This window comes from Strigops habroptila, chromosome 15 (genome assembly GCF_004027225.2).
Source record: "Strigops habroptila isolate Jane chromosome 15, bStrHab1.2.pri, whole genome shotgun sequence".
In the NCBI taxonomy this organism is placed as follows: Eukaryota; Metazoa; Chordata; class Aves; order Psittaciformes; family Psittacidae; genus Strigops; species Strigops habroptila.
Genome location: NC_044291.2, coordinates 3,216,655 through 3,232,600, shown reverse-complemented (window position 1 = coordinate 3,232,600; position 15,946 = coordinate 3,216,655). Strand labels below are relative to the sequence as shown.

At 48.3% G+C, this 15,946-nt stretch overlaps 1 protein-coding gene across 4 annotated transcripts in view; it reads left to right on the top strand.

The window, feature by feature from the left end:
- Positions 1-15,946, top strand: part of NR6A1 (nuclear receptor subfamily 6 group A member 1) — an 85,936-nt gene that overhangs the window by 57,582 nt on the left and 12,408 nt on the right. For 2 of the 4 annotated variants that reach the window (XM_030507350.1, XM_030507353.1), the window contains 5 exons: positions 6,815-7,045; positions 10,297-10,352; positions 12,293-12,450; positions 13,313-13,540; positions 14,225-14,479. In XM_030507350.1, the coding sequence (XP_030363210.1) occupies positions 6,815-7,045; positions 10,297-10,352; positions 12,293-12,450; positions 13,313-13,540; positions 14,225-14,479 (928 nt within the window). The remainder of the gene's footprint in view (positions 1-6,814; positions 7,046-10,296; positions 10,353-12,292; positions 12,451-13,312; positions 13,541-14,224; positions 14,480-15,946) is intronic. The other 2 variants (XM_030507351.1, XM_030507352.1) reach the window with 2 other exon arrangements.

Genomic DNA, 15,946 nt, shown 5'->3' with positions numbered 1-15,946 from the left:
TTCAGCCGTGCCGAGGCCCTGCCTCCCTGTGGGCAGGGGCTGCTGCGTTTGCTGGCGGTGGGTTAATCTTAGGTTTTCTTAATTGTGCCTCATTCTCAGTCATTGCACATGTCGATAACTTCGATAAGTCCAAGGGAATTGTTTTGAGTCAGTTTTTAATCTTGTTGCTTTGTAATGTATTAATGTGGAGAATAGAGAGGCTAAGCCAGGTTTTGGCTCGGAGCGTATGGCCGTGCTGGAGCGAGGGCAAAGGGACCCTGCAAAAAGCTTTATTTTTCTGGAATTGGGCTTAGGGACAGTTGATTGCTCGGGAGAGTGGCTGCGAGCTCAGAGTGGATCCATAGACTGAGCAAACGGGTTGGGATGGAGGGAGACCCTCACGCCTCTCGCAGCCACTCCGGCGAACGGGGGCACATTTTGGTGCAGTGGCTTTTGTTCCAAACTCTTTGTGCAACAACTGGCTGGAGCGAAGGATCAGGCCCATCGCCCGTCCGTCCTCCCTGTGCCACACAATGGAGCGGGATAAGGACCTCCGGGGCTGGCGCTGGGTCCCATGGGACGCGGGTGCTGTGGGGCGCAGGGCTGGGTGTGGGGGTGAGGGGGAGAAGCAGGGACAGGGGTTTCCAGCCTGCCTGGGAGAAGTTGCATTTCACAGATGAGTTTTTGATATGCAAATGGTGATTGGTCCCAGCCCCAGGAAGGGAAGGGTGACGGGTTTCATCAGCTGCACGCTCGTGATTTATACCTACCCGAAAAAGAGCAGCCAAAGGTTTCTCTTGTTTTTTATGAGGGTTTTCATTTGACCGAACTCTTCCCTGGCAGAACCAAACCCAGCGTGGAATAAGCCTGTGAGTTTGGCATTTAATTACTGGAAAGGGAGAGGAGAGCTGGGATGTGCTTAGCCGTTCCTCTGTCGCAGCATTTCTCCTCTTTTCAATACTTGGTGCTTTTTAAAATGTCTTCGTAAGTAGAACATCCTTTTACAGTACAGAGAATAAGGTTGGAGGCAGCCTCTTTCTTTCTCCTTCTCTTTTTTTTTTTAAAGGACTTGAGGAGGCTTGTCCATTTAAATTAACCTTTATCCCAGCTGGGCACACAAATGTTTTTGTTTTAGTTCACAGAGGGTTAATTCTATTCAGGCTCTCACCATGGCCGGCCTGAGCCGGGGCAGCACAATCTGCTCTTTAAGCCCAAGCAGGATGCTGGTGCCTTTGCCCGTGTCCAGCGTGGAGCTGGGACCCCCATCTGTGGGGTCCATGGGGGAGCAGGAGCGGGATGCTCCAGCCCATTGTGCACCCAGCCATGGGCTCTGCTGCCGAGGTCGCTGCTGTCCCGGGGAGGGGCTGCTGAACAGAAAATCTAATCCCTGTGTTCATCGATTATAAGTTAAAGAAAAGCCCCTTAAGCAAAAAAGCCCGGTTTTGGGGATGGGCTTGTTTGGACAATGCAGCGCTCTGCAGCGTGGGGAGAGTTACACCAATTCTGTCTTGAATTTATCATGATGGTTTACTTGAAACAAAAAAATGACAAGGAAAAAATTGTTAGGGAAGATAAGGGGGAAAAGAAACCTTAACACGTCTGTTTGTGTTTGAGGCATCATCAGAGGGGAGCGAGATTTGGGTAGGATTTAAGTAACACATGTGTGAGATCTCCCCCTCCTGTTCCCCCTCCTCAAACAGCTGGTGTTCAGCAGCTTGAGATTTAGACCCAGTTAAAGGGTACTGCGGGGCCTGTGGGATAGGGCCAGTTAATCAGGAAGCAAATAACTGATACACAGTTGAAAAGATGTTAAATACATTAATGAATCGCAGTGCCGAGTGTGGTCTGTAATCCTTCTTTCAGCTATGAAAGATTTTCTTAGCTGTAAATCCCATTCTGTGGTGGAAATGGGGGAAGTTTTCCAAACTGCAGCTTTCCAGCAGGACCAAATCCCAGCTTGGGGGGCTTGGGTCGGGGTTTGTGCCTTCCCTTTTGGCCTCACTCTAGGAAATAAAGGCTTTGTCTCTGCTCCATTAGAAAGCACTGATACTACAAGCCACACAAGCTGGCTGCACCGGCACACGGTCCTATTTCCAGGGTGAATCTCTCTCGGGGAGCTGTGGTTGCTGTACGGTGTTAAACTGCATCTTCAGGGGTGGGTGCGATCCTTCCCGCAGCCGTGGGGAACCGTGGAGATGAAGCCAGCATCTGGTTCCCTCCAGGAATGCCGCCGTGCTGCCCGCCTGCTCTCGGAACACCACAGGCGCTTCCCAGTAGCCTGTGTTTGTCCACGGGAGCCATACAGGTGGGAGCGGTGATGCAGGGTTGCTGAGGGCTGGATGCATGTCCCGATACTTTAATTGATTTGCCAGATATTTTATATGTCCTTTCATGTGTTCATGAATTCATGCACTTTTGTGTTTTCTGTGCATGTCTGTGCCCTGTGCTTCAGCAGGATTCAAATGTATTTCCTTTTGGAAATTCATAGGAATTTTCTTTTAAAATTTACCAAAACTCCTCATTTCACTGAGGGGAAAAAGCAAGACTTAAAAAATACGTGAGCTGCTTCTACTGTTTCCCTTATAAAACATAGACAAGGAGCGATGTCTTCTCTTTCTCACTCCGTCTTCTGTGACTCTTCTATAACATCATAATATTCTTGGAGAATTTACATTGTATTAAAATGTGGTATGAAACCTACCATGACCTTTGCAAACAATACATCCTTTAATGTGGCTTCGGGGAGGGGTTAGCGAGGGAGTAGCCATAAAAATCTTCAGGGTTCAAGATGAGGTTGAGATTTTTGTGAGTGCTTTTGTCGTAGCAGCAACTGTTTGATTTAGTGGCCCCTGCTACAATGGGTTGTGAGAACAAAGCCAGAATATCCCGTGTATGAGTTCGCTAAATGTAAGACCCGTCAGGAAAATTGGGGCAGGAGCTTCCTCAGCCTCCTCTCTGAAATAAAACACATGCAAAAGGTATTTGTAAAAACTTCTTATCAATTGCTTTGTTTCCTGATCTGCGTTGTCTTGTGTGGGAATCAGTGAGAGGTACCAGAGCCAAGGAGGAGAGAGGGAGAGCTTATTTGCTTTATAATTACGGTACTTAATGTGTGTTTTGATATTCTAGTGAAATTTCAAGGAGTTCAGAGCACCCCCAGCACAAAACTGCTTTAAATTTGCCCGAGCTTTACCATTTCTGTGAAGTTGGCTGTGATTCTGCCCTGCCTGTCCCACCGATCGCCTACACAAGGCGCTTGCATTAAGTAGGGTGAAAAATAGCAAAGGTCAGGAGCCAGCAAACCCATGGGCTGCAGCGGGAGCGTCCTGGGCCTGGTCACGGTTCCTACAGGATTTTTTAGACCTCTGAAACCCTCACACTTTCTGTAGGTGATTAATTTTTATCTACCACTTTTGTTTGAGCTGAGGTTTACAGGGTGTTCGGGCACCTCTCTAGTCCCTGTAGGTCTGTGTCTTTGTTCACAGTGTGTGCTGCTGTTCTGTGGTGCATTTTAACCTGGAAACGCTCCCAGTTAACAGTTTCTGCAGGGAAACCTGTATGGTTATTGCGGATGGGGCCATTCACACCATCTCGACGTCACTCTGCTAGCGGGAAGATGGGGATGGCGAGGGAAGGATTCTGATTCCTCTTCACTTTAACCATCCAGGCAGTGGCCCTATTCTTCCCACAACAAAAAAGCTGTGCCTGGAAATGAGCCCTCATTTACATCCTCAGCCATCAGCGTGCTGGGGCGAGGAGGGAGCCCCATGACCCACCATGGGATGTGATCCGCTGCGGGCTGAGGTGCTGGGGTGTGATGCTGCAGCCCTTCCCAGCATCCTCCTCTGCCTTTTCCATGTGTGTAAACTGGTACTTTCATGGCTCCCTAGTTGCAGCCCAGCCTGCCTGGCCATGGCACAACGTGCCCAGCAGCGAGCACGGACATTGCTGCTGACCTCGGGATCCCCCAGCACCCGCGATTTATGGCACTGCTGTTGGGAGCAGGGGGAGGGCCAGGAGTTAAGCTGGGGCTGAGCTAAACCCTGCAGATAGAGGACTCTTCTGTCCTAGGTTAATCCCCGGCCCCCTCCCAGTGTTTATCAGATAGCTGAAGGTAGAGATTATGCCCTTGGCGACTACAAAGTCATGTTTAGCTGCCTCCCCTCAGCAAGATGCTCCGATAGCCCCAGCCCTGATCTGTGCCAGCATTCCTCTGGGGCTGCCTTAAGCACATACCTGAGGTTGTCTGTCCTGTAAAACTGGGAATGTTTTAGTGTGGTGGTGACACCGTGAATGTTTCTTTAGTTAAAGTTTGTGTTTCCTTCATTCATCCCTTTATTTTAAGGTTTTATAGCAATTGCAGTGAAATTTGCAGAAAACTGCTAATTTGCATGCTGTGCTGGAGCAAACCTTTTAAACATTAACACACATTGGTTGGGGTTTCTCCTGGGTTTAAACCGTGGAGGAACTTGCTTGTGAATGAGAGAGCAGGTCTGGATGTTTACTTGGCTTGTGTAACTGAAAACTGGTTTCATTTCTGATCCTAATACGTGCATCTCATTTGTTCCTGTTGTGTTCACATATTCCCCAGTAGTAAGAAGCTATGCACTGGTTTATCAGGTTGCTACCATGACTGCTACCATGACTCCCCCAAGCACTGCCATGTACTCCTGATTTCCTCATTACTAATTTGATTGTAGCTATCATGTGAGCTCCTGCCCCAGAGGAGTTTCTCCTCAGTGTTTTGAACAGTTGGCCACAGAGGAGTAACTTGTGTGCAGCACAGCCTGTGTCTGCAAGGCAGGCTCTGGAAAGCATATGCTCCTAAGCAGCTTGCCTTTAACTAAATGGGATTAAATATATGTATCATACAAACTCCAGAGAGAAAGGACTGGACTCAAGTTAAACTCTGTGTACCTAGACTCGTGTGGAGAACCACGTGCAGCATCCATCCCCAGGGAGCTGCAGAGAAGTGTTGTCACCTCCCGGGTCCTGCTTTAGCTGTGGGCATTTCTGCCTGTTGGAGATTGCATGGTTGTGTGTTCAAGCCAAGAAATACCAGAAACAATCTGGTTTAACCAGCAGCCACAGGAAATGCTCGACTGAGTGAAAGGCAGAAGTGTAGTTCCTCGAGTTCCGTTGCTCCAAACCAAAGTGATGTCCTTTCTGTTCCTCGGTGCCACCACCTTGCTCAGCCATGTCCTTTCTGTTCCTCAGTGCCACCAGCTTGCTAAGCCAGGGTGATCTATTCATCTGGGTGATGATTATCTGGGAAAGCAACCCCATGAAGTATGCTGCAGGTTGGTATGTAGCCCTTAACACACTTGAATAGTGCCTGTCTTCAAAGTGCAGCTCTGTTTGCATCTACTGGGATACTAATGGGTTAAAACACTGGGACAGGGCAGGCAGATTGTCCCGGTGTGTGAGGGGTTAAGCTGTTTGCCTGTGCTAAACATCTGCTACAGGAAAAGCTGCTGGTGCAACTTGCTGGCATTATTTTAAGTGTAGCTGACTGTTGATGTGAAGTGAGGTTTAGGCCTCCGTGAGCAGATGAGTGAGGATCCATCTGGGTTCTCTTCAACCATCATGTACTTTTTCCTTTCCTTTTGACACCAGTGTCTGTGCAGCTCGCTGTCTGCTCGCAGGTTCTCGCTGAGCTGTGCATCATTCCCGCTCTGTCTCTCAGGCAGTGTTAGAGTCAGAAGATACTGAATTTAATGCGACAGCTGCTGTTGCTGGGCATCCTCAGTTTACATTTTTAGCCATCAAAGACTTTCCAAAGATGTGGAAAAGGAACAGTAAAATCACATCACTGTGGGGTAACTTTATGATCGTTTCTGTAATAACGTTCACTTGAGTTCTGGGCAGTGATGTGTGTTGTGAGGCTTTTGCTGGTGCAGCTGGAGCCGCAGGAGGAAGCAAGGAGGTGCTTGCTTCAGGAACACACAAGGTGTCACAGCATTTTGTGTTCAGTGGTGTCTGTCAGGCACAATTTCTGTATTTGCACACCCTGGCCTGTGCAGTTGGGGTAGGGCGCTTCATACCCTGTTTCCCCTCAAGGTTCATGTCAACAGCACGAAGTTCAGAGGGGTTCCTGGAGCAGGGGCGACAGCACAGCTCTCCCCAAGGGTTCTGTCCCAGCGCTGGGAAGGTGAGAGGTGGAGCCCCCCCTTGCAGCCACGTGCTGCTGCTCTCCAGAGCTGTGCCATGGATCCACATGAACCTGACGGTTGCTGCTGCTTCATCAAACTGACCTAACAGAAACTCAAGGGGTTTCCTACTGAGTGTCCACAGTGGCACCACCGAGCACCAAGAGCAACATCCAGAGAAAAACCTGTATGTTGGGAATAAACTCCTGGGTCAGGTCAGCACAGCATGCTTGTGCTATGCTGGTGAGAAAACAGCATCCATTTCTTTGCTCTCGTCTCTTCATTAAGGGAATACATAAGGTGTCAGGGAAGCCTTGTTTGGCCCCTGGGTGACGGGGTTTGACCTGCTGCTCATGGAGGGAGAAGACCCTCATCCATGGCAGAGGCAGGCACTGCAGCAGTGTGGCCTCTTATGGCTGTAGTGTGCGCTCCTCACAATCTAAACAGCACTTTGTTTCCCAAAGTAAAGGTGGTGAAGAGCCTTTACTCCTCACCAGAGGCACAGAGCCAGTGCCTCTGGCTGGGCTGTGCCAGGCTGCTGAGACCAGTGTTCTGTGCCATGCTCTGCTTTGGGGATATCTGTCCAGGCAGGTCATGGGGTGCCTTTCCCAGTTCCCTCAGGAGAGTTTCTGGTCACTCAGTGAAGCTGTTCTGTTGACCACAAAGCCTTTCCTCTTCTCTTGCAGATGAGCGGGTAGATCAGCGAACCTGCCTGATCTGCGGGGACAGAGCGACGGGGCTGCACTATGGGATCATCTCCTGCGAGGGCTGCAAGGGGTTCTTCAAAAGGAGCATCTGCAACAAGCGGGTTTACAGATGCAGTCGGGACAAGAACTGCGTCATGTCACGCAAACAGCGCAACAGATGCCAGTACTGCCGCCTGCTCAAATGCCTCCAGATGGGGATGAACCGGAAAGGTAAAGAACACTGGGCTCTTTAGAGAGGAACGTGCAGGTTGGGCCCTGTGTTAGCAATGTGAGCTGCCCAGCCTCAGCTGCCGTTCTGTATTGCAGTTCTGCCTCTCAAATTCTGGACAAGAAAAAGAGAAACTTCAGCAAAATTATGCATGGATAAAAAATTCTTCCTGAACTACTTGGTTACTGTATGGAAGGGAAGATCTGTGTGAAAGCACGTATTTGGAGGGCTGATGGTTGTGATTCCTTTTATCAGGGAAGGTGACAGTTCGTTACCGTCCTTCCTGGCTGATCTGTCCTTGCATTTACCCTGGGCGAAGCAGTCGCTATTTCTATGCCTCAATATACTAATGTGGCAAAAATCAATGCATTTAAATAGGCTTTTAAAATCCCCAGAGATCCGATCCAGATTTACTTGTTTGTTGTGGGAGCTTAGACCTGCTGTTGCTCCCCAGTCATGAGGGTCTTCACTTACCACCCACCTCTGGTTGATGAGGCACAGTGGTGTGGGGCTGGAAATGCTAAAGGTGATTTTGCCAGGTACGAGGGCACTGTGGAGCACATGTGATCTGGGTTAGGGACCCACATCTGGGTTAGCCACCCCTTATTCCCCATGTGTGCAGAGCGATGAAATGCTATGGTATCATCTTCAGGATGGAAAATCTTTATTAACTCAGAAGTTAATAATAACAAATAGACTGGAATAGAGTCTTTGCTCCAATCTGTTGCCTTTTTCATCTCTGGAAATGTTGTTATCCATTAAAGGCAGAGAATTGTTGGTTTAATGGCAACTGACAGGAGTTGGAGCAGGAGTGGGTGCTGCCATAGGACAGGGGCTAGTCATGCTCCTTCTTTCCTTCCTGGACCAGCTGGGTGGTGGCAGGAGGGACTCCCTCCTGGCCACCAAACAGAGGTGTCATCTCATGTTTTTCAAATGTAGCTATTGATGCCTTCAGTGTCATCCTTCATGTGAAAGCTGCCTGTCAAAAGCACTAAAACTTCCATCAATTTACTGCAAATCCGCCAGGATCTTCCTTAGGAAGGGTATCTTGAGGCTGAGATGGAAAGCTTATCTCCTGACCGCTTCGATTACAAATGATCTTTGGGAGTTCCACTTGCTGGGGACGGCAACTGAGCTCCCGGTGATGAGAGTGCAGCGCTGGGCGGCCAGAACCTGGCTGGGTTCGTTCATCCTAAGGGTCTGCAGCGTGAACTGCTCCGCGCCTCTGGGATCTTACCGCTCGAGGGGCGGTGTTCGGGGTTCTCTAAGCCCCATCGCTCGCTGCCCGGTCCCTGCCCGGTCCCTGCCCGGTCCCTGCCCGGTCCCTGCCCGCACTGGCGTTGCCGGTACCGGCAGCAGGCGCCCCGGTGGCGGCGGGCGCAGCTCACCCGCGGGGGCACAGCGCCACCTGCTGGCCCGGTGCCCGCTCTTCTTCCCTCTTCTTTTTTTCCCTCTTTCCCTTTCCTCCAATAGCACTTGGAAATCAAAAGACCAAGACAATTCATGTCCATCGCTCATAATGCCATTGGCTGAGAAGCTATCTGAATCACAGTTAGCGATAAAATATCTTGGAAAAGTAGAGAAATTCCCCCCAAATTGGAAAACAGTTACGGTAGTTCCATTATGTTAAAAGAAATCCTAAAGGGAGTAACCGAGAGGTAACCAGGACAGCTCAGTTTTATACCAGTCACACTTTTTTAATGAGAAACTAATGTTTTTTGGGAAGAGCTTTCATAGAAAATGAACAGCCCTCTTTTTAAAAAAGAGCTTGTTGTCTTGCTGTATCTTAAGAGATTTGTGTGATGTAAAAGGTAATGGCAGTTGGTTTCTATCCTGTGTCTGTGGCTTCCCCAAGTGTGCTTAACTGAATGCTGCCTGGCATTTTAAACAAAACTACTCGCTGTTGCATGGAGGTGATAGAGTTTGTGTTAGAAGGATTAAAACTGTATTGCTGATCTCATAACGTGTTGCTGGAAGGTGCCACAGGGATCACTGTAAATCGTCAGACTCTTTGTAGTGATGTGCATTGATTGACGAGGGGGTTGTGATGCAGGAAAACGCAGTTTAGGTGCAAGTGGAGGTGTGTGCAGCTCTGCCTTGCAGCGATTGCCTTAGCTGAATGTGTGTAATCACCGAGCTGCAAGCACAGACGAGGATGATTTGAGCTGACGGTATCTCAAATCAAGCAACAGGCAATTTTTTCCTTACATTTTGTGTCATTTTCTGCTTCGGGAGGGCCTCCTGCAGCCCCGTGTGCCAAGCAGGGCCAGGCCAGCCGGCAGCAGCAAGGTCACTGTGCAGCTGGGGAGAGCCTCCTGCCAAGTCTGGCCAGGTCGTGGTGGGAAAGAGATTGGGACCTGATAAACAGGGGGACCTGGCCCGGGAGAGGCAGCGCACCCGGAGCAGGGCTGGTCCTCGAGTGCTGTCAGCTTCTGCAGAGCTGCTCTGCCAATAAAGATTAAAGCAGAGGGAAAAGGAAGGTGGAGAAGCATCTCCAGGATAATCCCCTTAATTGGACTTCATCGAAGCTCCTTGGAAATTGTTTAAAGAGCTTTAAAAATGCAGCTGCTGTATTGAGAAACGGGGCTGCCCTTCTGAAATGAAACTGCAGAGCTCGGTCTAGTAGCTCGAATGTTCAGTGACAGCTTCGTGTGCAGCCGGCTGGGTAAAATCTCCCCTTCATTTTCCATGACAGCCATAGAGATCTGACCCTCTGACGTGACAGTGGTGTTAGTAGTTACCAGTGAGGTGCTTTATCTGTGTGTTGCTGCAGCACTGGTTTGTGTCTGTCCAGGTGGAGTCTGGCTCATGGTGGTTCACAGTGGGCAGGAATGCTGGCATTCACATTGCCTTTTCCAGCAGTCGTGGGCATTCACTGGGTTATTTCCAAAGTGGAGCAGGGTTGCTTTCCATGTGCCATTTCTCAAATTACGCTGGAATTAATTGTGGTAAAGACTTGCTATTCCTTCATTACCTGTCACTCAAGGACTGCATGAGAAAACTAAACTCCCTGGGTAATGCTTGTAGCCCCATCGATGTGTTTATGCCATTAGGGTGAGGATCATGGCATGTACAGCTCGAGCTCTCCAGTGCCCTGGAAAGCACTGGAGGTTTCTGTGTAAACTGCTTTGATGAACAAAATGAATCTTTTAAGGCACAAAGATTTTTCTTCAGAACAGTCGATACCTTCTTATAGACTTCTGGAATACCCAACAGTAGCCTTCCTCACCAAGGTTTGCTTGTTTTCTTTCAGCAATCAGAGAAGATGGCATGCCAGGAGGCAGAAACAAAAGCATCGGACCTGTCCAGGTGAGCATGTCTGGCTGTTTCTCCATGGTTCCCTTCAGCTTTTGCTCTCTTGGCCTTGGCACACAGCTCCTCTCGCGGTGGTGGGCTCAGACTGTGGCAGCACCTTAGGATGGGGCCAGGGTTGATTTGATTGAGCCTTTCTCAGCCATGCTATGCCTCCTGCTGGCATAGCAGGGCTTTGGCTCTCCACAAGCATTAGAAATACATCATGAACTGTAGATTTGTAAATAAAGCTCGGTGCTTGCTTGTCCCCAGAGCAGTCCCAGGTGCCTGTGTGAATTCATGGGCAGGCTCGAGGCGCTCTGGCCTTTGTGAGCTGCACAAGGACGGCTCCGCAGCTCCCAGTAAATCTCAGGGGCTGCCTGCTGCAATTCCTTCAGTTGTTGCAAGCGGGGCACCCGATAAATGTCTTGCTGATTGATGGCACAGCTTGTCTGGAAATGTCTTGTAAAGCACGAGGTAATTCAGCCCAATAGTTTGTACTGCACACGTGAGAAATGATGGCCATTTCCAGCTTGCTTCTAGAAAAGAGGTCTTTTAGGAGTTTACTATTTATTTTAATCAAATAGAAATAACACTGAAAGCATTTTCTGTGACTCTGTGTGCCTGTGAAAAGGCTAGTCACGCCAGCCCAAAGCCAAACCATGAGAAGCCAAGCGACCAGACACACTGCTTGCTCAATAAGATCCTTCATAGCAGATGGAGAGAAAGGCAAGAATCAGACAGTGCAGCCGTGCCTGTGGTCAGCATCAGAGAGAGCCTAGCTCAAACAGTAAAAAAAACCTCTTTGTAATGATAGAACATTTTCTGCTGTTTGCAAACATGATATTTATAACAGCATCAGTTCCTGATTAAAGCCGCAGAAGAACAAAGACTGCATTTCTGGCCAGGTAGCAATTTTTAGTGCTTCTGTGAGCAATGTAGCTGTAGTAAACCAGGAGCTTTTGCTAGCCAGAGTGGGCTCATCTGAGACACGCATGATCAGCCAGTGTTGGACCATAAGTTATGCCATTAAGTCCATTTCCTGTGGTGAGACTCTTCAGCTGCTGCACTCTTCAGATTCTGTCCCTGGGTAAGCGTGCTGAGTTTTTCTGACACTTCTGCAAGACTGGAATAAGCTGTCTGAGCAATGTTTGGCTCTTGAAAATGATGTTCAGAGCGCACTGCACTGTCTGGCAGCATGTTAACTCAAGGTCTTTCCGTATTTTGTGACAGCCTCGCAAAGAGACACACAGAATTAAATAAAAAAGCCCCAAAACTTTTATGTTGTGTTTATCCCGCTACTAGTGCAACATTTCTCCAGTTAAAACTTTGTACTTCAGTGAACTAATTTTGGGGTTTTTTAGTCTTTTTTAGCTTCACATATATTACTCTCCAATACTTGTTTTAAGTATTAGAGGCTTGATTACTTTGGGTGCCACCTGGCTCTTCTCTGAGGGAAAACAGGGAACAGTGATTCCCTGTAAATGTTTTCCTGACTAATTTTATATATGTCACCTTGCCTCTCCCAATTGCTTTATCAAACCAGAGCCTGTCCCACTTTCCATTTGCCTTTACCTCTGCCAGTACTGAGTGATGTTCCCAATGAACTGGCCTCAATTACGCCCAGGTTTTTCACTGTGTGACAGTGGCTGATTTACGGCTTATTGCTGTGTGTGTTTGACATCTTTTCATGTGTCCATTCCTGCCTACTGTGTTATCATCACTTAAATTGTTCTGCTGGAGGTCACCACAATTAGCTGTAAATAGAATTTTTCATGTATGTTGTTAAATGTAAAGGAAAGATGTGATACCTGCAGGAATGGCAAAACATTTCTCCTGGTGTTGGGGTGGTTTCAGCTCTGTTGGATGTAACCGTACGGTCAAGGTGTTTGCATACAGAGGCTCTGCCTTGTTCTTTTTCTCAGCTGAAGTAACCATAACGATCCTCTGCTTGACAGATATCAGAGGAAGAGATTGAGAGAATTATGTCTGGGCAAGAATTTGAGGGAGAGGCGAACATGTCATGGAGCAACAACGGAGACAGTGACCATAGTTCCCCTGGAAATGGAGTTTCTGAGAGCAACCAGCCTTCACCCGTTTCTACTCCATCTTCAAGGTGGGAATGACCCCTGGAAGAATTCCTCATGGCAGTAATCCTGACTGCCTTTCCCTGAGTGATATTTTGGGTCAATGTAGGAAAAATACACCGTGAGCACGTCTTTGCATAAACTGAGCATACTGCAGATTCTTACATCTCTAATTGTGTTTTAAGGCAGACAGCCACTGGATTGAAAAGAATTGAACTGGGAGGTGAAACCCTCACCAGCAAATGTAAAAGAAGGCAAAAAAATAAATTGTATTTAAAATATATCTTTTAATTTGCATTGATAGTCTTTTCTGCAAATCATGGGAACTTGGTTACCTTTCACTGCTCATTCAGAATAAGCTCTTTTTCTGCACTGTGCTCAGATTTTGAACATAAATTACTCCATTTAGGTTACTAATTGATGGTGTTATGTTAACGTCAGTTACTGTTAGTGCCAGCCTCCTGATGCAGCCTTCGATTGTAAACACAGTGAGCATCTCAGACTTGCATTCCATCTGCTTTCAGTTGCGTCTTAAGCTGGGAGATATTTGTGTTCACTCACTGTCTAAATACTTAGTTTACAATCCTAAATTCTGCCCTTTATGGAAGCTGGGGTGGAAATGCTTTGTTACTCTCCGAATGGCTGCTCAGCTGCTGTTCCCACATCTCCTTTAAGTGGAACTAACACGGAGCCAGGCTCAACGTGGGGCAGATGTAAGGTGTTTGGTCTGCACACTCTAAATTATTCCTAGTGTAAGTTTAAATACAAAGGCATTTCCCATTCTGTTTTCTTTCCATATATTTTATTAACATTTCTGGTGGAGCTAGCTACAACATTTTAATGAATTGGGTGGAATTTGGGGGGTATATTGAAAAGTTTTTCCTTTTCCAGTAGGTCCGTGGAGCTGAATGGATTCGCTGCACTCAGGGATCAGTATATCGGGACACCGGTGTCCACGCACTATCAGTACCTCCCGCACCTTTTTAGCTACTCTGCTCACTCGGCTCTGATGCCCCCCCAGACGCGCAGCCTGGACCCCCAGTCGCACAGTCTTATCAATCAGTTGGTGTCAGCAGAGGACCTGGAGCCGCTCGGCACGCCGATGCTCATCGAGGACGGGTGAGCGTGCACTGTGTGGGTGCAAGAGGCTGCCCAGAGCTCTGTGTTCCTGCCTGTCCTTTCGGTCTGGCTCTTCCTACCTGCACACACAGAGGCTGCTGACAGCGAGGGGGGCAGCTGGGTGCGTGCGCTCATGGCTTGATCAGCACAGGGAGTACATCCCCTGAGAGAAGATGCAGCCACAGTGCAAGCAGCAAACCAGACCCCAACCTGTGCATGTCCTATGCCCTTGCCTGGGGTTGGAGCTGGCATGCACAGACCTTGCGTGGGGTTCCAGGCTACATGGCCAGGCTGAGCCTGTGCAGGAGTGGAGTTCGATGGGTTTCAGCCCTGAGACTTCGTTAACTGTACAAAAGGCCTGGTAGTAGCATAGTAGCTGGCAAAATACACATAGATGGAAAAAAGCTGGGTATTCCATTCATTAGTGAGAGCTGCAGGGCTCTCTGAGGCTGGGTGCTGGTGGGGTGGGTGACCCCAGGGGTTGGGGTGGCTCCTCTCACAACCCTTGGCTGGGCAGGGTGGGTGCTGGCCATCACAGCTTCTGCAACACCCTGGGAACTGGCACGCTGGGCACTTGGACACGAATTCCTGTGGGGTTTTGCCTTGCTTTTCAAGTGCCTGATCAAATGATGTCATTCAATGTTCTTAATGGTTTTTTTGCTTTCATATTAACTGTGCCTGCAGGTATAAAGTGACTCAGGCAGAGCTGTTTGCGTTGTTGTGTCGTCTGGCGGATGAGTTGCTTTTCAGGCAGATTGCTTGGATCAAGAAGCTGCCGTTCTTCTGTGAACTCTCCATCAAGGACTATACCTGCCTGCTCAGCTCTACATGGCAGGAGCTCATCCTGCTCTCCTCACTGACCGTTTACAGCAAGCAGATCTTTGGTGACCTTGCAGACGTCACCTCCAAGTACTCTCCCTCTGATGACGAGCTGCACAGGTGAGATGTCAGGCTAAGCCTGTGGGTAAGTGAGATCTAGAGGTAGAGGAGATGTTAGGTGCCCTGTGACCACCTTGCCACCTCTCCCAGGACAGGTCACTTCACCGACAGCTGTTTTCCTTTCCTGTTCTTTTAGGGAACGGTTGTTCCAGCCTTAGAAAGTATGCCATGGTTAGCTAGTATTGAATCAAAACTTCCTTCTTCAAGGGAAGGTACATGATGATGTTTGAATTCCCCATAGCAGTGCTTGCTGTCCTCCAGCACAGCCCAACAAACTGCCTTTTTCATGAGGAGAGTAAAACTAACCAACACTTTGGGTAACCCTGAGATTCAGGACGGAAGGTCTTATTTAAAAACCATTTGGACCAGTGGAAAGGTTGTTCTCAAAGCTGGTTGTCTGCATTATCAAAGCGTTCATTATTAATTGCTGTTTCTTTGTTTTGATTACATAAATTTAAAAGATGTTGCAACTTAGCTCTTGTTTTTTCCATAGTATGTACTATCTGATGCTCTGAGGAACCTGCCTTTCATTTATCATTTTGGTCAGGGTGTTGTTTTCTGGTTTGGATGGGTTTTTTGCAGTCTTGGTGCCAGACAGATCCTCCTCCTGGTAGTAGACTCACAATCTCACATTATTATGGCAGAATAGGTAGGTTTTATGGAAACTGCTGCCCACCCTGCACTCTGCCTTTGCTAGATACAGCAGAGATTTAAAATACTGCTGTGGTCCTCAGCCACTGCAGGATCTTTATGGTTCTTTGAGGTTCCTTTGTGCATCTGCTTTGACACCCAGAGAGGCTGGCTGGCTGAGACCACGGTGAAGGAGTGGAGGAGCCAAGAGCTGGACCCAGGTGTCTCATTTCCTGGGGCAGGTTCCTCTGCAGCACTGTTCTGCCCAGCCATTCATCGTGCATCTGGTGCTGCTCCTGCGAGGAACAGTAAGGGTCATAGAAAACCACAATAACACTTGTTCCTGCATTCAGCTGTCCTTTTGTTCCTGCTGTCCTGGTCAGAGCCTCAAAAGAGAAGTGTTTGTTTTCATTTTGGGTTTGTGATAAATACAAGCAAGAGTAAGACAACAAGACAAAGGAGGAATCCTCGCCCTCCAGAAACCGGCAATTCAGAGCTGGTCGCCTCGAAAGTCCTTCAGAGAAGATCTGTGCACATGGATGAAAATAGGTGTTCTCTGGAGTGGAATGTTTCTGCAGTCTCTTCTTCTGATTTAGCTTTTCGAGTATCATTAATTGTCATTGTGACATAGGAAAATGCACACCAAAAAGCCATTTAGCGGGAAATTGCACAGGTGAGGGGTCTCAGGCTTGCATGGTCTTCATGGTAGTTCAGCCATAGCTTGACTGTCTGCAGGTGGCAGTGGGATAGTTCATGAGTATCAGTCTTCTGTCCAATACACTTGTGGAGAAGCTGATCCCTTTGGATTTGGGAGGGGCTCTTTGGGAGAGGTGTCTG